At 38.3% G+C, this 22,428-nt stretch overlaps 1 protein-coding gene across 1 annotated transcript; it reads right to left on the bottom strand.

The window, feature by feature from the left end:
- Positions 1–1,535: 1,535 nt before the first annotated feature.
- LOC139711943 (tricarboxylate transport protein, mitochondrial-like) lies at positions 1,536–21,857 on the bottom strand. Its single transcript, XM_071623796.1, has 5 exons — positions 21,530–21,857; positions 13,969–14,176; positions 5,186–5,412; positions 3,331–3,551; positions 1,536–1,641 (listed from the first exon to the last, which is right to left on the bottom strand). The coding sequence occupies exons 1-5, from the start codon at positions 21,699–21,701 to the stop codon at positions 1,564–1,566; spliced, it is 906 nt and encodes a 301-aa protein (XP_071479897.1). The 5' UTR covers positions 21,702–21,857; the 3' UTR covers positions 1,536–1,563.
- Between the last annotated feature and the right edge of the window lie 571 nt (positions 21,858–22,428).

The raw sequence follows: 22,428 nt of genomic DNA, 5'->3' as shown, positions 1-22,428 counted from the left end.
CTGTCGGACTCATGTATATGCATTCGCGTCGACGCAGAACATTAAGAAAATACCTATAATAATACAGGACGGCATCTCTAATTCTTATCGTCTTACAGTTGAGCACAACTATCGGGTGATCCATGAGACTTAAGGCAGTGACCAAGACTTATTACAATCTATCATTATCATCCCTCCATGCCTTGAGATGATCAGGTGACAGAAATACAGAGAGAGAGAGGGAGCAAAACAGGGCTAGCTATCTAACTAAACAAAAGTACATACAAGAGTGCCCCTTTTGTGCATTTATGTTGAGTTGAATACAACTGAATTCAAACAAAGTGCTCCCTTCAAATGATTCACTTTACCTCAAAATATTAAACTTTTAAGAGCTATGTGTAGATACATAAAACATTAATCAAATAAACTAGTAACAAATATGTACAAACAAACCAAAATTAGTTTTTCCTATGAAATATTTCACTTGACCTGCTCAAATAAACATACACCTGTAATTTCACAAATTGAGCCACACAGCATGGGCCACTGCTTAAGAAACTGAATTTTTACAGCATAGTTATCTATAAAGTATATGATTTTTCACAAAAGAAACAAATATGAACTAAAATTTATGCCTATGACCTGCCAGTGTTTACTCTTTATCATCCCAGTTAATTTTTCCCCTGTCCAAGTGGCTGATTATTAAGAGCTTAATACCAACAATTAATGGTTACCAGCCCCTAACAGTACATCCTATACAAAACTCTTTTGGCTGTGCATGCTGGCTTATAGACAAGCTTGTGTGTCTGTTGGATCAATCCATTGCTCCTTGAGGGGGGTCCAAGCTTGCTGCAAGTGGGCGCGCATCCACATCACATAAAACTCAGGGCAGAGCAGGTCTTCTTACTCCGTAGGCCATGCCTTGTTGAGGATTTTCACCACCTCATCGTAGATGACGAACACCAGGGCGACGTCGAGACAGACACGTGAGAGACGTGGTAGTGTGCCCTTGTAGAATCTGAGAGAGCAGGGATTGAATTCAGGAAAAGGGTAAAAAAATTAATTCCTACCATTAATCATCATCATCACAACCACACACATATATTTGCATTTAGATATATTAATCATACTATGGATTGTAAATATGAAGATGCAGAAATGCACAAAATAGTTGGTTACAATTTTTGTTTTAAAGTTTCTGACACACAACACTTCGTAGATTTCTGAGGGCAAACATTACGGCACTGTGCATTTCAGTAAAATTAGCGTACTGAAATTGCATGGAAACAGTATGGTCAATGACAAAATACATGTAGCTTTCCTGTGTCCCTTTTATAAGAGAACAATCTTCTATTGCCTATAAACACTGCCATACCCTCAACTATCTGCAAGACTACCATCTGGTGTACAACGTGAAAGCATCGATCATCATCATCATCATCATCATCATCAGAAATGCACGATGAAATGCATAGATCCCAGTGCTATTGATGTGGTGGCGTTTAGGCAGATACATCGAAATAGCGCCGTCTAAGGGCCACTGATTTCTCAACCTGTGTGTGCATTTAAAATGGCATTGAATACTCACGCCTTTGCACCCTCGTACTTCCAGATCTTAACAATGCAGTCCCATGTGTTCTTGTACTTATGGGCATCCAGACCCTGTAACAGAAGAAAGAAATAATGTTGGGATGGTGATTTTGATGGACCACTTTCACCTGAAGTCCCTGTCATACAATCTTAATGGAGATCAAGTGGAGAATGACCATGATGACAAGATTTCATTCTTGCTCACTACTAATTCTACACGTAGGTGGAGTTTTACTCGCATAGTACACTGATTGGAGCTAGCTTGAGAATGTCAAAAGGAAAAGTGCTTGGACACTTTGAGTAACAGATGATGTAATGTGTCAGTGATTAAAGGACAAGTCCACCTTCATATACATGTGGGTTGAGTGAATGCAGCAATATTAGTCGAACACATCAGTGAATGTTTGAGGAAAATCGGACAATCCGTTCAAAAGTTATACATTTTTAAAGTTTCATTGCCACCATCACTGTATGAGAAGATTACTAAAGCTTGTGATGTCACCAAGAATAATATAAAGATAATATAGAACATTCAAGATATTTTCACTTTTCTTGCATAATCAAAGAGCACTTGACTTGCCTCTTTCAGAAGGCAGAGTGAATAACATTACCCTTGACATATGTTAGCAAAAAATTGAGGGAATATGAACTTGTAAAAAAAACCCAAAAACAACTTCAAAAAAAAAAAAGATTCTCTCTATGATATATTTTCCTTTTATCATTCTACACATGTGACATCACAAATTGTAGTAGTCTTCTCATCCAGCAGTTATTAACAGAAACGCACACACAAAAAAAATCATAACTTTTGAACGGATTGTCCGGTTTTTCTCAAACTTTCACTGATTTATTCAACTAATATTGCTACATTCACTCAATCCATCTGTATATGAAGGTGAACATCCTCTAAAGCATGCTGGCATTCAGAGAATGTTTGTGTTAAAAAAAATGGTGGGAAATGTGAACCTCATGGCAGCACTCCTCAATCTGCCATATTAGCACTTTACTCTTGCGATCATGTGGCTGGTCTTTTGTTACCTACTGCACCAATTCTGCATTAGTGCATATGATCTTGAAACATAACACTCAACAATACTCACATTTTCTCCCTTATAATCACTTTTATTATTTTTCTCAAATTGGCAACCTTTCATTCTCTCTCTCTCTAGAATAAAAAAAAAAAACCCTCCAAGTCTGTAAATAAAGCACATACTAAATCATACCAGTGAACTCTGCACCTGAACAAACACGAACAATTGGTAGTAAAATTTGCAAAAAAAATAGGAATTTCAATCAATCTCCTATAATTCACCATGAACAGATGGTCAAAGAATAGGAACACAACATTCAATAAAGCTTCTTCTTCAATTTCCTGACAACAACAACAAAAAAAGAAAAAAAAACAAATATTTTGATAAAAGTAGGACAAGTTGGCAAGTATGCAACATTAGGGAGCTTTAGATTTTAGACGCGCGGACGTTCAGAGGGAAAAAAACATGGTCTGAGCGTGCGCAGTAACTTGACTTGCGCTACTGCGCACGCTCAGACCATGTTTTTTTCCCTTTGAACGTCTGCGTGTCTAAAATCTAAAGCTCCCTATTATAGAGTGATCAAACATACACAAAATACACTCAGAAAATTTCTTTACCTATCTAAAGGAGTTGCTATCTGCAATCACAACATGCAAAATTATAATTTTTCTGGCATGGAATGATTTTGTCAAACAATGCAAACTGCAGTACTTGTTCTCCTCCAACTCACCTGCATGCGAGTTTTGACCACGTCCAGTGGGGTGTTGCCGAACACACTGGCCGCGCCAGCGATCCCGCCGAAGCAGGCGGTGATTAGGGGGTTGATGTACTTGTTGGGGTCGCCGCCGCGGTACCATTCCCGCAGGGAGTCCATGACGAAGAAGCGAATGGCCTGGTTGCTGCCTTGCTTCATGATGGTGGCGGACAGACCTTGGTAAGTGCCTCGCAGACCTGGGGTGGGATCAAAGGAGTTGTGGGGTGGAGAGGGGTGATGAAAACAGACAGAGAATGGGACTTTTAATATATTCAATCTTTACTCTACGTTCTGTTAAATACTGTAACATTGGTGTGTACACCAAGTTTTATGACATTATTCAGAATCTATCACATTTCCTCATATGACGCAACATTTGGTACCCTGCGGTACCAAATGAAAATTCACCGTTTTGTTGAATTATTATTTTTTTTTTTGCACAGTACCTGGTCTCTGGGTTACCAAAAAATGTGTAAAAATTATTTATGGGGGTGGGGTCTAATAATAATACTGTAATAATAATAAATTCTTAAATAGTTACTCAGTGAAATTTTTATTACCATTGTGATTAGTTGTCTAGATTACACAAGTTAACATGAAAGGAAAATCAGTATTGGGATCATTATCACCGTGCCAATTAATGACAGTGCTGATGATGAGAAAATAGTCGCCCTGATAACATTGCAGCTGGCATAACTGTATGATGATAGACATGGGATGGTGCTATAATGCCATACCCCGGTTTACAGGGGTACCCCGAGTAGGGCATGATGAATCATATGTGAGAATTAATATTCTCATGAGGGACAAGCATGAACACTATAGAATTCTAAGATGAAAGTGACCCAAACTTTCAGTTCGGCTCATTGTCACCTCACCTCTCTCGTACATCATTTGGTGCATACATGTAAGAGGATCTTATTAGACAATACACTCTTGCTTTCTTATACAATGTAGTTGTAACTCACCTCTGTGCTATTGAATGCTTTTCAATCTTTACCATTCAAATCAGATTTTCATACACATCGCAAAGTATGTGTCCCATTTAATACTTCATTCTATTTCCTCATGTGGGAACCAGGCATCCACTCAAATGTTATTTTGGATACTTATACACTACTTCCACAAGAAAAACAAATAACTATGACATTTAGCACACATAGAATGTCTACAGGTGCACAATATGCACCATGTGAAAATCCATAACTGTGAATTATGCAATTAATCATATTCCAATGTTAGCAAAATGATGGTGTTCACTCAGTTATAAGCTCTCTTTTTTATATTTATTCATTATTTTTTCATTTATTCATTTTTTCTTGAGGGGGATGGGGAGATGTGTGATAAAAACCTCTATAAAATTGTTTTGTACCTCTGCAGTGATTTTGCTCATAACTTTCATTTCTCCATTTTTGAACTTACCACAGGCAATCTACAGTGAAGAATGACAAATATCCAGGTACATATCGTCACAGGGGTGACAAGGCCTTGTATCTCATATTTTGGTGAAAATGACTATTTTGGGGGGATTAATGGTCAAATCAGTTAAGTGATGTCCTGTCCAAATCCTAGCTGTCTTACCCCAAAAATGAAGCCACCATGGCATGACAAAGGAAAAGCTATCCCATTTGATATAGTGCTTTGGCTGCCATGTATTTTTTTGCTCTCCTGAACATTTGACATTTTGTAGATACGAGGTTTTGTCTCCCCAGTGACAGTAAGACATGTTCACTTTGAAATTATCAATTTTGTAGAGTTGTTCTCAACTGAAATTCACTTTTCGGTGGGGATGGTGGATCTGTTTCGGGAAATTCAAACATTTCCTACTTACCCTGAGTTTTGATGATCTCTCGCAGCCCGTGGAAGAAGCCTCGGTACCGTGGATTGGCCGACGTCTGGTCGTTGATGAACTTGACCTTTATCGTCTCCATTGGGGTCACGGCCAAGATGGCCTCGCTGACCCCTGCGCCCAGGCCGCACACCAAGCTGCCCGTCTTGCTGAGGGCACCATTGTGACTGTCACGCCACTTGGTCTTCAAGTATTCGTTCGCGCCAAATCTGAGGGTAGTGGATCAGAAATTTGAAAGTTGACAAGAAAGATGATAGCAGTGCTCTCACATATCATCATGTGCTTTCTTAATACTGAAAATGAAACAAGTGAAGAGTTTGTTCACAAAAACCGATAAGTCCATATTTGCCAAATGGAGATATTAGCGATTAAAGGTCAAGAAAAATAAAGAGAATAATGAGAAAATGTTTGCTTCTTTTGACCATAACTTAAACAAGGAAAAGTAGAAATTACGCGGTGCGTAACATATGTCCCCGCCGGAAGTAGCATTTTGTAACAAAATGTGCAATATAGGTAAAAAATCAAGGTCAAAGGTCAAAGAAGTCAAAGGTCAAAATTCTGTGTAGAAGTTTTGAAGCCCTCACCTAGTGCCATCACATAAAGCAAATGGAATCGAAATTGGGTTAGAAATGGCGAAGGAGTAGCATTTTGTAGCCAATGTACAATATAGGTCAAAAATCAAGGTCAAAGGTCAAAGAAGACAAAGGTCAAAATTCTGTGTAGAAGTTTTGAAGCCCTCACCTAGTGCTATCACATAAAGCAAACGGAATCGAAATCGGGTTAGAAATGGCGCAGGAGTAGCATTCTGTAGCAAAATGCACAATATAGGTCAAAAATCAAGGTCAAAGGTCAAAGAAGTCAAAGGTCAAAATTCTGTGTAGAAGTTTTGAAGCCCTCAACTAGTGCCATCATATAAAGCAAACGGAATCGAAATCGGGTTAAAAATGGCGAAGGAGTAGCATTTCGTAGCAAAATGTACAATATAGGTCAAAAATCAAGGTCAAAGGTCAAAGAAGTCAAAGGTCAAAATTCTGTGTAGAAGTTTTGAAGCCCTCAACTAGTGCCATCATATAAAGCAAACGGAATCGAAATCGGGTTAAAAATGGCGAAGGAGTAGCATTTCGTAGCAAAATGTACAATATAGGTCAAAAATCAAGGTCAAAGGTCAAAGAAGTCAAAGGTCAAAATTCTGTGTAGAAGTTTTGAAGCCCTCACCTAGTGCCATCACATAAAGCAAATGGAATCGAAATCGGGTTAGAAATGGCGAAGGAGTAGCATTTTGTAGCAAAATGTACAATATAGGTCAAAAAATCAAGGTCAAAGGTCAAAGAAGTCAAAGGTCAAAATTCTGTGTAGAAGTTTTGAAGCCCTCACCTAGTGCCATTACATAAAGCAAACGGAATCGAAATCGGGTTAGAAATGGCGAAGGAGTAGCATTTTGTAGCAAAATGTACAATATAGGTCAAAGGTCAAGGTCAAAGGTCACGACTGAAATTCTGTGTAGAAGTTTCAAAGCTCCCATGTAGTGCTATCATATAAAGCAAACAGAATCAAAATTGGCTCATAAATGACAGAGAAGTAGCAAATTGAAGATTTTGATCACACACGGACGCACACACGGACACACGGACGGACGGACACACGGACGGACACACGGACACACACACGTACGGAGCCCGTTTCATAGTCCCCTGCTCGAACTCGTTCGGCGGGGACAAAAATGTACCTTATATGACCAATATATCATTTGAAATGTATCATTTAGTACTTTATGACAGAGACCGTACTTCAAATATTGACTTATCGGTTTTTGCGAACAAACTCCTCAAGTGTATACATGGTTGCACATCAGCACAGCATAACAGTGATTATTTTTCTGATCATACAAAGGTGACAGTGACATTGCCTCAAATAATACAAAGCTTGCACTACAATACAAATGAAATGTATACATGTATGATTTTATGACAACGCAAATATTTGCCAATGCTATAATATGTATGATTTTAAGATATAATAAAGTCAATATGTGTATTACACAGTTCTTTATCAATACACAGAGTGCAAAGAATGATGAAATAGAACAACATATCCAAACTGGCAACTGTCATTTGGGTGAAGGAACTATTGTACAATATCAAAATAAATCTAAAATCCTGCAGACACTACGCCAAAGTTAAACGACAACAAATGTGTTAGGTATATGAAAATTTAATATGTCATTTGATTTGAAGATCTACATCACCCACAGATATAACTAGAAAAGCACTCTGAGAGCACAGACCTCCGCCAAGCATGCAGCTCATTTCCACCACTGATCTTGTTCTTCCATAGAGATATCAGTAATTTCCACCCATAAGTACTTATAGCATTGTGTGCTGAAAGTCGCCCGATATCCCGATATAGAAGCCTTTGTTACGTCATAAACCCTCAGCTGCACGGCGCGCCTCGCCCCAGGAGAAACTAGAGCACGCACTTTATAGTGCGCGCAGGCAAACCTCCAATACGCACAGCCTGAACTCCCAAGTTCATTGACCCTACCTGCCAAAACATCAAAAATCATTCATAAATTCCCCCAAAATTCTCGGATCACTACCAAAAATTAATCGTTTGTTACTTGTGTCATTCTCAACCTTTCTTGCAAGTTTCATCCCAATCCCTTAACTACTTTTTGAGTTATTTTGCACAAGGACAAAGTAACTAACGAACAAACGAATGAACGAACACACAAACCAAAGGTAACAAAAACATAACCTCCTCCCTTGGCGCGGCTTGGCGGAGGTGATAAGATGATGCCTTAGCTTCATGACTTCATGCAAGCCAGACTTAACATTGTGTCAATCACAACAATAACAGCATGTAAGAGGAGTGTTCTGCTACGTGCCTCTTTCACCTAAAAAAAAAAAAAAAATTAACCCAAGTGCCATGGGCTCCGTTGCATAGAACTATAGTAACATCACATCAGTGGTAAGTTGGTAGCAGCACAATTCCATAGTGAATCAAAGCCAATCAAAGCCAAGAAATTATTGATGGTTAACATAGATTGCGGAGCTACTATTCACTGCATGTAAAGTTACTATATAGTATTATGCAACAGGGCCCTGATGACACTGAGGGTAGAGATTTAGAGAAGGTCACATCAGCTGCTGCACATCCTGTCGCTCAACATGGCAGACATTGTGGAATAATATGGTGGGATTGTACATTAGACCTGTCTATACCCATAACATCTGGTTCCTAGCTTGAAGTATGCATAATGTATTAGGATGCTCCCATGTAATATGATTTGCATCCAAAGAGCTGATCACCCCCCCCCCCCACACACACACACACACTCAGATAGAGAGATTATACACAAAACAAAGGGAAATCCAGGAACTTGCACACACTGGATACCGAGGTAACTGTTTTTGCAAACATCCCTATCAGTACCTGGTACAGTGCATTATTATGACTACTACACGGGTCAACTGTTCACAATCCATATTTCACCATTAACGCAACCATGCACCCACATCAATACTCTCCCAGTGTAAAATTGTGTACACATTTAAATGAGTCCACACGGACATTGGACATCTCTGATAACAAGGGCAGCATTTCATGAAACTTGTCAGTCACCGACAACCACTCTAAGCTACAGAAATCCTGGCATCTGATTGGCTGAGAGCAAATTTGTCTGTGAAAATCACTGACAAAACAATTGATGAAATGCCCCCCCCCCCCCATACTGCTCTGTGGTGTGGTTCATATACATCAATAGCAATGTACTGTGAATAAATTGTGAATTATCTTTTAATCAGTGTACACTAAATTTTACAGTTCAGACAGCTGATGATTTACATAGCTGTAACATCTGACTGATGCTTATCCCCACTATTTATGACCTACTACAATTTAAGTAATTATGATAGTTTGCACTTTTCTCTTAGGCTGCAGGTAGATATGTGCCCCAGGTTAATTGTCAATCATCTTTTTTCTTTACTATATGATTGTTGAAGAGAACAGTGAAAAATTGTTTGACTTCAACAATAAAAATATCTACAATGACAAATATCAGGAGATCACAATGTTTTGAACAAACAAATGTGGAAAACATTTTTTAAAGAATAAATATAAAATTCATGGTCGACACTCCAGATTTCATTTAAGTCAAAAGATGTTGAACTGCAATTTACAAAATGAAACTTAGCTGAAGAATATACACTAAAAAAAGCTACTACACAATAGATAATACATAGCCGGAAACAATTTATCTCTTGTGTGATCTGTCAATTACCTAAGAGCCACTGTTTCAGTTTCTTTTCAATATCCTGTGGTGTTGATTTTCAGGAGGTCCTTGTAAAATACACACAAGATTTGTGCTCATAAAAACGTACACTGTGAGTGTAGTGTTGATAGCATCGGTACTGTTATTTGCAATTTTCATGGTTAAAGATCATGGGCATATCTGTGGGAGCTGCGTGTACATCAATTGCCCTCACGTTCCCGAAGTGCCCTGGCACGCCTGATAAGAGTGCTCGTGCCATTTCACCAGAGTGAAATGTCAATTTGATTTAGGAGCCTGCAGCTGAGAGGATTGTTATAATCCAGCAATAATCAATATCACCTTGAAGTCAGTGGTTATATTCCATGGTCAGCCTATAGACGTACACCATGCAAGATATGAATGTGTAGGATGCTTTTTATGTTGACGTGATAATGATGGATGCCAAACTTAATTTCATATGTCAATCGAGAACTAAGTTTTTGTTTTGGGTTTAACAATAGCAATATCTCCTTTTCTCTCTTTTAATTAATTATAATTTATTATAATTTTCATTAATGATGGCAATTCAAATAATGTTTATTATCATTATCCTGAATCACAATAATGAATTAAAGGGGATGGCTAGTAACTGATCAGTGGGAATCAGTGGGAATGCTGTGGGATGATTGTTCCAATCCTTGTGGGATTCATTTAAGAGTACATTATTGTTGTGTGAAAATTATTTGCTTCAGAATGGTCTCATATTCAAGTAATGTGCAGTTTAATGTTTCCAGGTTAGCAAGCCTGTACAGTGACAGGGCGATCGTTAACGGCCTGTTAACAATCGCCCCGACACTGTACAGGCATGCTATTAAACCTGGAAACATTGAACTGCATATTATTTGAATATAAGACCATTCTGAAGCAAATAATTTTCACATGACAACAGATATAATTTACTCTTAAATGAACCCCACATGGATCAGAACAATCATCCCCCAGCATTCCCACTGATTCCCACTGATCAGTTACTAGCTATGCCCTTTAAACAATAATTTTATAATAGATAAAGATAATACAATATGTGTCAATAATGCAAAACATAACGGTTCCAGATAATAAAATTTGTTTTAATTAGCATCAATACCTTTTTTCATATTGCTTTGAAATGTTCTACTTCCTATCCAAGTTACACTTTAAATCATCAATATAAGAAGGATGTAAAATTACTTATTAGTAGTACATTCTACTTTCTAGCTGCCTGCTACTCTCTACATTGCACACTCTATGTATTGCAAACATTCATGTACAGGTATGAATTTTTACGTCAGTTTGATCTACTCTCTCATGAACTATCACCATCTTCTCCACAACATGTAAAGCCACAGCTGATCAAATACACCTCCAAATTTCCCTGGCCCTCTCTCACTTACATGCATGCACCCCTCAAGTGGTACTCCTACCTCCAGAAGTACCAGCTCTGAGTGAGTACACACAACGTCCCTACCCAGTTGCTTGCGTCGTATTGACAGTCAGAATTATGCAGGTACCTTCCCTATTATTAAGTTAACTGCATGCCCTCTTTGAGGTGAACTGACTAACCCTGTGCTGCATATCCTTAACATACGTGTACATATTCTCAATGAAGTGTTGTGCTGGTGACATTTGCACATTAAATAATTGAGATGCCCGGGTAAAGCGTTTATAACATGCATTTCAGCTGGTGAAATCAGATATTGGGGAATGAAACCCAAATATTACTGGATTGAGTGAATGCAGAGTAGTAGAACACATCAATGACAGTGAAAACATATTTTCACTGGTGATGAAAGAGCACTTGACTTACCTCTGTCAAAAAGAAGGGGGAATATTATTACTCTCATCAAACATTGTATGTCACTATTGTCAGTAACAAGTCGAAGGAATGTGCATTTTCACACACACACACACACAAAATTATTAAAACAAAATTGTGTGTATTTTCTTCATGTTATCATTCTTCATATGTGACACCACAACTGTAGTAGTCTTTTCAATCCAGTGATGGCTGCACCAAAACTTTAAGAATTCACAACTTTTGAATGGATTGTCTGATTTTTCTCAAACCATTTCACTGATGTGTCCTACTAATATCACCACATTCACTCAATCCACAAGTATATTTGGGTTCCGTCCCCCTTATTAACAATTAAGCGAGGCTTTTGCATTCTCTTGTTGGGACAAGAGGAGGTAATTCCATTTGTTTTTCCAGATCAGGGACAGGTGGAAGCTCCGCAATGGTGGTGATGCTGGTATTCCATTTTAAAGGACAAGTTCACCTTCATGTGGACTGAGTGAATGCAACAATATCAGTAGAACACATCATTGAAAGTTTGGGGAAAATCGGAAAATCCGATCAAAAGTTATGAATTTTTAAAGTCTCTGCGCAGTTACTGCTGGATGAGAAGACTACTACAGTGTATGATGTCATATGCGTACAACGACATAAAGAAAATAAAAAGAGAATTTCACAAAATTTTACTTTTTGAAAAAAGTGTACATTTCCTCAACTTGTCACGGACGTATGTTAAGGGTAATATTATTCCCCTTGCCTTCTGAAAGAGGGAAGTCATAAGACCTTTTATTAAGCGAGGAAAGTGAAAATATGTTGAATTTTCTTTATATTTTCTTTATATCGTTGCACTCATGTGACATCACAAGCTATAGTAGTCTTCTCATCCAGCCTTCAGTGAGCAGAAACTTCAAATGTGCATAACTCTAGAACGGATTGTCTGATTTTCCTCAAACTTTCACTGATGTGTTTTTGCTGCATTCACTCAACCCACATGTCTGTGAACGTGAACTTGTCCTTTAAGCATTACCAGAATCTGTTCAATCAAGCAATCTTTGGCAGTTCAGTGTGAATCCACACTCGCTGGGGAACCTCTACTGAAGATTTGGTACATTCAAAGACAATTCAATCATCTTTCCTATTTCACTGTAATTGATACTGATGACTTCTCAAAGCCAAAAAGGTACTATCTGGACGAGCATGAAAGCGTGACCTGAAATGAAACTGAGTCTTGAAACAAAGACTACATGGCAAAGAGCTGATCAGATTCTTAATGAAAAGTGTGACTCAATGCCTAAACAGTGGCTCAGTTTGAAGTCGACAGATTCACTGAACATCACCTGTCACCAAATCCTTATCCCTTCTCTCTACTCTATTAAAGGGTGTGTACAATTCTAGTTGAGGTGAGGATTTAGCTTTTAACATTTTGCGAGATATTCAGAAACCACTCTATGAGATGTCAAATAGCATGCAATTCTAAGAGGTATCAAAAGTTTATTTGATGAAAATCGGTTTTGAAATGGCTGAGATATCCAAAAACAAGGTGAAACAAAGAGATCCTAATAAAAGGCGTGGCCTGTCGCCTTTTATCATTATCACCTTTTTGGATATATCTCAGCCATTTGAAAACCAATTTTCATCAAGTAAACGTTGAACCCTTCTTAAAATTACATACTCTTTCATATTTCATAAGAGGTTTCTCATTATCTCATTTAGGAATGTTCAAAACACGAATCCCCACCTCAACCAGTACTGTACAGTCCCTGTAATACTACATATAAAGTACAGCAGCTCTTAATGCGATCGGCAGCATGAACTTAGCGCAGAGTTTCTGTCTGTGTGTTTTGCAGTGTAAACAACTGGTGTCAGTATAGCTGTGCTAAGCTCCAGTTAATGTGCAACCTGATATTGGCAAGATAATTGGAGTAATTTATTTCTGCCATGTACAAGTACATCAATCCCATGGGGTAATTTTAGAAAAGTAAATATGCTCATATGGTCTGTTTTCCCTCAAGAGTGTACAAATGTTTTAAGACATTATTTGGATAGTAAAACTTTTATGCAAATCACTAAAAATAATGATATAATTTTCAATGCAAAAAATTTCTAAATCATTAAACAATGGCAGCTGTTTAAAGCAACATTTGGAAGCAAATATAAGCCATCTACAGACAAAATCTATGTTAGAATTGGAAGCATTCAAATATTAGAAGAGCTCTTTTCTTGAAATGTGCTTTCCTGTCACACATGGACAATAAAGATATATAAAGAAAATATTAAAAATTAACATATTTTATTTTCTACCATAATGAAAAAGCGCTTGGCTTGTCTCTTTCAGAAGGTGGATCAAATAACATCACCTTTTTGTCAGGAGCAAGTGGAAGGAATGTGTACTTTTAATCACATATGACATTCAAAAGAATTTCTTTGTATTTTCTTCCCATCATTGTTGACTGTGACATCACGAAATGTTGTAATTTTCCTATCCAGTGATTACTGTACCGAACTTTAACAATTTATTTATACTTTTGAACAGATTGGCAGATTTTCCTCAAACTTCAATTACTGTGTTCTAGTAATTCTACTGATACTTTTGCATTCACTCAATACTACTGTATACCATCCCTTTGATACTTGGGTTTCATTCCCCATCTAAAGGCCAGGGGTTTCGATCTGCACACGTACCTGACGGCAGACTTTGGTATAGATCCGTAGAGTAGCGGACTGAGGCCCCTGTAGAGACCCCTGACCCCATGGTCTCGTACGGTCAGCTTCACACAGTGGATGGGCCCTCGGTACAGTGGCTTGGCGGCCCTTTCGTCCAGCTGGAGCTGGGTCTTTACATACTCTGTCGGGAATGTGATGCAGATTTCGATCCCGCCAGCGATACCACCTGCAGAAAAATTTGAAGGGTAGCTCGTCTTGTGAGTTGAGTGTTGTAATTTAACCAGACATCACTGGCCCAATACCAATACTATACAGCAGGACAACTGTGAGAGGATGAAATGGATTATACCAACCTGCTTTCTTTTTAGTGGTCAACAAGGACTATAAATCAAAATGCAAGGCTCTGTAAAAGAAGCTATACCAAAGAATATGAGTTACTTCAGTTTACTACATAGGAGAGACAGATAGAGAGAGAGAGGGAGAGAGAGATAGAGAGAGGGGGGGGGGGCAGGAGGACAGATATCATTCTGTCTTTCTGTCACGTTTCAGTTGTTTTGTTTATACAGCAAACAACCGAGGTTAGCAAGCCTAGCCATACTTGTAGGATAAAGTCCTTGTTTTCTTTCAGCCATTCAGTCTATGAAAGTCACTTTGTGGGGGCATTACTGTGGAGTACGATTCTTAAATGCTGAAAACAACAGTGCTACCAAAAAATCAGAGAAGACCTGACCTGGAATTTTTGAGCCAGGGTACAAGTATGGTTTTGTATAGCATGGAGGGGGGGGGGGGGGGGGGTAGGGGCTGTGTTATGCCTCATAGAACACCATATCAAATGAATGAAAATAAGGCACTGTGGATGTACAATGTATACCACTTGACCAGTTATCTATGTATCAATCACATACACATGTACATAGTGTGTAAAGGCAAATCATCAGGTACTACATGTGTGTGTGTGTGTGTGTGTGTGTGTGTGTGTGTGTGTCTGTGTGTGTCTGTGTGTGTAGTGTACTGCTACAGTATTTACAATGAGTTCCGGATTTCCAGGGCACAGGATATGGTACATATTATACAATTAAAGACCACTTTGGTCTCACACTTTAACCATTTCCTCACAGTGATATAAGCATTATTAGGAAAATTAACAAATTCTATAGAATAGACAGATAAACGATTCAACATATTTTCCTATTTCATTATCTGCATAGAAGTAAACCAACTTGTTTCACTTCAGTTCTGAAATTTGCTAAAGGGGGATTTCTGCTCAATCTCTGGACAGAGGAAGACTAACTGTTTCACTGTAAAAAAAAAAAAATGCATACCATACTAGGTACAAAATGTATTTTCTGAACCTATGGAAATGTGTGACATAGATCCCCTGACTTTAAAAAAGAAAGCATGTATAGCCTCTAAATGATGTGTTTACATGAATTGTATTGCACAAGGGGATTCAACTTTATCCAGGCTGGCAGGGCTTTTTTGTTGTGACTTTCCCCCTAATTTGATGTATAGTATCTTTGGTAAGACAGAGTGATGCTGTTTGGGATGGCCCATTTTATTTTAAGATGTAAGGCCTATTTCGATCAAAGCCAAAACAGATCTACATGTATGCTCCCTCACTGCTAATTCTGGTAGAGCATTTTTTTCTCTCTCTCACGATGTGTCTGAGTAAAGGGGATCTACTTTCCATACATTATTACACTTTTGTCATCGTTGTTGCATTTTGCGAGATGATAAGCCTACCGGGTACTTTTATAAAATGTGAGTTCATATCGTACCAAAATACCAGTGGCAGCTGGGTCTATTGGGATTTCATACATCAAGTAAGAAAAATTAACCACTTGCACATTTTCAATGCTACTCTAATCGCAACTAAGATGTATTTTTTTTTTCTTACCAAACACTAATTTCGTTATCCTTTAACATCACTGGGAGGGCTGATGCCTGCTTGCATTATAAATGTTCACAATCGACTACATTTTATATTCAAAATGCTTTTCATTACCTGTAGTTAGTATGCAAAAACGTTCTAAATCAGCATTTGATACAGGTTTAATAAATTTGTTCATTGCTTCAAAGACATCATTATTAAAGTAACAGACATTCTTGGCATACCACACAGTGAGATATTTGTGAATACACTGTGCATATAAAGTACCTGGTAAGCCTGTGAAATCCAGATCTTAGATTCAATGTGTGTCAGGTCATCATGGTTGTCTGTTTATTTGAATGTGATGGCATTCTGGTCCAATGCCAATAGTTTGTTGATGATAGTAAGACGCACACAGTACAGCTGACACACATTTAGTATGGTATGGTACATACAATGTAACATGACGCAGCTTGGTCAGCCAAGGCAAATGTCAGGTGAAAGGTATAGTGTCAGAGGCAGTGGATATATCCCATCTATCAATAGCCATGATGACGTTCCCCTCCAACCCACGCAATTCTGTAATTGGATTTCTCTCTGCAGACAGCACGCAAGTCAAGGGGGCTACCCATGCGCCAGATGATTAGGATTAGTCAACAAAGTGTCCCACAGTGTTGCTGCAATGACTGCTGGAATGACTGGAGAGATGATTGTTTATAAATCAATTTCTTTGATATATGTTATAATAAATGAATGGAAGCTTGCCTCTTCTACAGCCCTTTCACTTTTTCATGAATTTTGTCAATGTGTAAGCATTGTAAAAAGAGGGAAAACAGTTAGTGAAGGCTGGTGTCATTTAATCCAATGTTGCACACCATTTGCAACATGATAATTAATTGAATGCATAAATACATAGAATGTGTGCTAACAAAATTTTTGCTGTAATTACATGTAGCAGTAACTCTCATTACTGCCTCTGAATTTTAAAGTGATGCATGAAACAAATATGAGTATAAGGTGTCTGCTTTTGATAAGCAATGATGAAATCCATAATGAGAGAAAAAAAATGATAACATCTACCACAGGAAAAAGTTATTGCCATTTGGATCAAATGTGTCACATTAAGGTTGCATTCTAAATTTAGACAGTGAACCTTTTAATTTGAATTTTCTACCGTGAGAGATTGCATATATTTTTTGAGAGAATACTTCTGCTCAAGATTCTAGTAATCTGACTTAAATTTTGAGAAGATAGACTAAGCCAGCACATCTATAGGTAAAATGATGTACTGGTATACACACACCCAAATACATCCAATGCTAGACATTTGCTATATGAACTGCTCTATCTTTTGTGTTCACAAGCTCACTTGAAAACTGGAATGAAAATCTAAAACAGCTTAGTACAATAGCATATGGGCCTATTCCATAGCATCTACGTTAGATCCTTGAAATGACCAAGATGGACCATTGTCATCCCTTTCAGATAAAATTCTCTCTAACCATGATTCCCTGGAAAGGTAAAAAATGTGCATGATGAGTCTTATCATCACATATTTGCGCATAAAATCCTAGAGGGTGAAATACAAGTATTGTTTATAAGACACGGTATACAGCTCAGTTGTATTCACCCAAAACAAAGTCGTTCTTTATGCATGTACAGCTAAAAAAAAAAAGAGAGATTCAAGGAAATATCAAACAATAATGATTGATAGACCATTTACAGCAAACTGTATTAAAGTGTATAAGAAATGACGTCCCATAGCTTACTGGTCATTTGTCACTTGGGTGACTGATGGGCTATGCAATCAACAATTGATAATGTGGTAATGAGGCTGCAGCATCCTACAATTCTAGGTGCATAATACAATGTATGAATATTGTTCTGTCATTAAATATAATCTTTCATGAATCAAAGAAAAATGGAAGATGAAAGATAGAAATAAACTTGCAAACATTAATTACAGATAAGAAATAGAAGTGTATCAAAAATGACATTTAATCTGCACATTTGTCACTTGAGTGACACCAAAGTCTGACAATTTGTTCACCAACATAAGCCACCATAAGGAGGCAGCATCAACATTATACTGGGAAAGTCTGAAAGAAACTAAGACAAAGTCCCTATAATCCATTATACAGACTTTTGTTTTTCTTTCTTTCAGTAGTCCTCATTTATTTGCCCAGCACTATGAAATACTGGGATCTATTTTTATGAGCTTCCTGCAAAAGGTCCTGCTGGTACTCCACACATTACAGGGAAAACAATACTGGTACCACTCATATCACACATATGAGGATCTTGGCATTACAGTGAATGCTGTCACATACCTGTACCTTTACTTAATATAAAAAAGAAATTGATGCCACAAGAATACAAAAATAGCATCCCATTCATCCATTGCAAAAAGCCTTGGAAACTGCTTCGCAAAGACAGGCATGCTAGCATTTATTTATTTTTTTAATACACACCTTGTTAAATACCTTTGTAAGTGGTCTATTCACCGACAAACATGTTCACGCACTATGCACAAACACAGACTTATGTTCGTCTTCTTCTTTTTTATGAAAAACCATTTCCCTGAGCCCTGCTGAATCAATGAATACCAGTACCAAGGTACTAATAGTTCTTTGAAAAACAGAATGGTTGTGGAACTAACTTTATGAAGACAAGCTGCAAACTTGGATCTGTTCCAAGAACAAGTACAAACAGTATATAACAGTTGTATCAAAGGAGAAGAGACTCTCAAAACACTGTAACCTTCACACACACACACACACACACAAAATGAAAGAAAAAGGAGAAAAAGCCTGAATTGGAAGAGCATAAAATCATCCATGTACACTAACAGGGGCGGATCCAGGAATTCTGTAAAGGGGGGGCGTAACTATTATTTTTGGTGCCACTTCCGGGTTTCATTTCATTTTTTCTTTTTATTTCTTGTGTTTTTAACAATAAATAAAGGGGGGGGGCGTGCGCCTCTTGCGCCCCCCTCTGGATCCGCCACTGCACTAAACTAATATCTGACATTTCTTTTCAATAAAGTCATAGTGTTAAGATATGAGATACCAAAGAGCTTCATACTCTTTTGTCTAGAGCTTCATGTGATGTGACTTACAATACTTATTCTTATAGGGATGGTATAATTTTGGTTGAGATTGGGGATTCAGATTAAATTTTTGCTAGATGACTAGAAATCACTTATAAAATATGACAGAGCATACAATTTCAAGAGGAATTCAAAATTTATTTGATGAAAATCAAGCTTTGAAAAGGCTGATGTAGATAAAGTGAAACAAAGTGGTCCCAATAAAAGGTGGGTCCCACCTTTTTTGAGAACATCTTTGCTTTTTGGCATTTCAGGCATTTCAAAACAAATATTCATCAAATAAACATTGAATTCCTCTTAGAATTATGTACTCTTTCATATTTCATAGAAGGTTTCTCATTTAATAAATCTCACAAAAAAGCTGCAAACCTGAAGCCCCATTTCAACCAAAACTATACCATCCCTTTAATTTATATGAGTACATTTACAAAGTTGGTGGATTGAAGTGTGCTATCAATTTCTCTTAAAATGATAAAAATACAAGAATGTATCCTATATCATGTCTTTTTTTAAAGGTCTGTGAGACACAGAGACAGTTCCTGGAGTTTTAAACAATATTCCTCAATTAAACATGAATTTTTATCATCACATCATGCGGGCTTGCCAATACACACAGTAGGACCTATGTTTAACGTGAGGTCCGAGGATAGACACCATAGTGAAAGTTGAAGTGCCCAGTATCTCTAGGATGCAAACTTTGCTATTTTACTAGAGTTGCACACTTTGGATAAACCTCAATGAGTTGATTTTATAGGCAACACTTGCTTGTAAGATGCAGCTCAAGACAAATTGCGAATCCAAAAGTCAGTGCTCAGCAACATTGAACAGAAACAAGGGAACTGGGGTCTCGCTCTCACCCAAGTATTGCAAGTTCATCTTTCACACATTTTTGCAGAATGAAAGAAGAGTGAAGCAAACTTGGGGAGCTTTGGGGGACCTCCTGGAAGACATGGTGTCCATTTAAGGGCTCACTGGTAATAAAAACCTGTCAAGTTTTGTAGAAAATTTGACCAAGGCGATGTGCTTTCAAAAAGAAGACAAAAATGCAAAAATTGGATCCTAATTTGGTCCTGGACCTAAGGGGGCCACTACTCCTGAATATTTCTGCCTTTAAAGAAGACAACCTTTCTTTTAAGATTCATAAATTTGGGTCCTAAGTTAGGCATGGTGCCCATTTGTTCATGCTAGAGGTGAACAAAAATCTCTGCCAAGTTTGCCGAAAATTTGACCATGTATTTACAAGAAAAAAATAAAAAAAATGTGAAAATTGGGCTACAACTTGGTTCCCCCCCCCCCCCCCATTTGAAAAAAAATAAATAAAAAATAGTAAAATCCTATCACCTGGTGACAGTACTGCCTGGTGAGATCTAGGAATGCTATACATGGTCAAGTTTGATGGAAATCTGTCACAATCGCAAGTAAATACGATTGTCAAGAAGCCGAAAATGTAAAAATTGGGTGCTAATTGTTCTGCCACCTTCCTCCCCCCCTTCCCCGCACTGATGAGTGGGGCATCTCCAAATCCACCAAGCACAAGCTTGACACTACGCAGTCACCAATGCCATGTTCATGTATGTACTTTAATAGACTTCTAACATGTTAGCGCTATCACTTTTCACTAGTACTATCAGTACCATCAAGTACAGTAGTACAGTATGTCAAAAAAAAAAAAAATACAATGGGATTTTTGCATTGATAACACCCAATATGATTGAACAGTCCAAATGCTACTTCAGGGTCTTAAAATATAACATCTTAGCTCTATTTTGCAGAAAACCCCTTTCAATTTGGGTAAGCGGTCACAGAGAAATGTGGATTGTTGTAAAGCATGTCATGAGTCTGATTCTTCCAAGTTTAGCACTTGGAACTGCATGTAAAATTACACAATAGACAGAACTTGGAGGAAAGAGATTCTTGACATGCTCTACAAAATTCCTCATTTCTCTTTGACCACCGAAGCAAATCGAATGGGGTTTTCTGTAAGATGTGGGCAATGCGTTATAGTTTCATACCCTGAAATTGTACTTGGATTGATTCAAAAGTCAGATCAGGCCGCTAGGTGCGGCAGTCTTGCATTGTGCGAACACGCTGGCGCCCGTGTTTTGATGGGCGCTCTGCATCGGTTGATTAAAACTCGATTTTTGAAGAAAAAAAAACAGACAGGATTTTTTTCTTCTTTTCATCATGGATAGTGGACATGTGTGTGTAACAAAAAATCACCGTGCAAAGTTGCGACAATTTATACGTCAGATGTGAGATGAATAAGAAGTGAATAGGGGGCCTCATGAGGCGTTCCCCCCTGGGCCTCATGAGGCGTGGGGGCGGTCCTCATGAGGCGGGGCAGTCCTCGTACGCGGGAGCGGTCCTCATGAGCGGGTTTCCCGCACTGAATTTATGAAACTATTGAATTATCATTGAAAGTTTCAATTCTCCTTCAAACAACGGAGTCTGGACTCTGGTTATGGTATGGTAAATTACTGCCGGACTGATGTTAAACATGACAAACTTGTCCCCATGAATGATAAAGTTTGGAGGGGGTAGACATATTCAAAGGTCCTAAAGGTTAGGAAGTATGATAACTTAAGCCTACCGGTACTTGCCTGCAAGGATCGCTTTGCCGGGATGTGTCTTTTTGCCTCCTGTACGTTGAGGAGCTGCTGCAGCAGCGGCGGCGAATGTCCTGGGAGTGGGACTGCCGAACAAATTCCGACGAACTACAGTGCCTCCGACGTCGTTGAGACGGAGCTCCGGGTTATTAGGAAGTGAACTCATTGTATTGCTGCTAATAACTGAACAGCTGAAGCACCTTCAACTTTTCAGACGCTACCACTCACTAGAAAAGAGCTAAACCAAATCTGAAGCTTAGATACTGTAGTGTCGAAGCAAACTTCAGCAAGTTAGCTGGAGGGCTCGTTCAGACGTAACAGTTGCACTGCAGATCGCGTGATTCCTCGCCCGAGGATCTCGGAGTGGAGCGATGCAGCTCTTGATCACAATGCAGCATTCACATTCAGCTGGATCTCGTAGACAAGAACACGGTATTTTGGTACCCGAGTGTACGCTACGTCATGGGGGTGTGTGCGGTCAGAGGTCAACAGAAGCAGACGATCTCGCGCTTTTGAAAGTCTCGCTGAATCTCGCAAACTCAATTAAAGTCACGTCTCCTTCGAGATACGTAATGACGTATGCGGAAGTGCTGGATCTCGTCAATGTAGGAATATACCACTTTATTATAGGGTACAGTACTCTATCAGTTGTTTAAAATTACGTTGTTAATCTGTGCTCATCTAGTTAAAAATTACCTAGATAGCTAAATTAAATCATTATTGAATTTTCATTCATAATCAATGAAAGAAAAACAAAATAATGTCGTGGTAATTAGTGACCGTATGTTCGCACCATTTTTAGTCCAAGTATGCACTCCCCTAAAAGAAAATACAACGTCTGTTGCTATGCCGCGACACAAACATCGAGCTTCTATCGGTACACATGCACACAG

Source organism: Diadema antillarum, unplaced genomic scaffold (genome assembly GCF_040938485.1).
Source record: "Diadema antillarum isolate AM-2024a unplaced genomic scaffold, OU_Dant_1.0 scf00000040, whole genome shotgun sequence".
NCBI classification, from domain to species: Eukaryota; Metazoa; Echinodermata; class Echinoidea; order Diadematoida; family Diadematidae; genus Diadema; species Diadema antillarum.
This window is presented reverse-complemented; position numbering and strand designations above follow the sequence as displayed.

Excerpts from the sequence above, each read along its gene's own strand:
- LOC139711943 (XM_071623796.1), bottom strand. The coding sequence starts at position 21,701 with ATGAGTTCACTTCCTAATAACCCGGAGCTCCGTCTCAACGACGTCGGA. Across the intron at positions 3,552-5,185 it reads AGAGATCATCAAAACTCAGG|GTCTGCGAGGCACTTACCAA; the intron begins GTAAGTAGGAAA and ends ATCCCACCCCAG. Across the intron at positions 1,642-3,330 it reads TGGTCAAAACTCGCATGCAG|GGTCTGGATGCCCATAAGTA; the intron begins GTGAGTTGGAGG and ends CTTCTGTTACAG.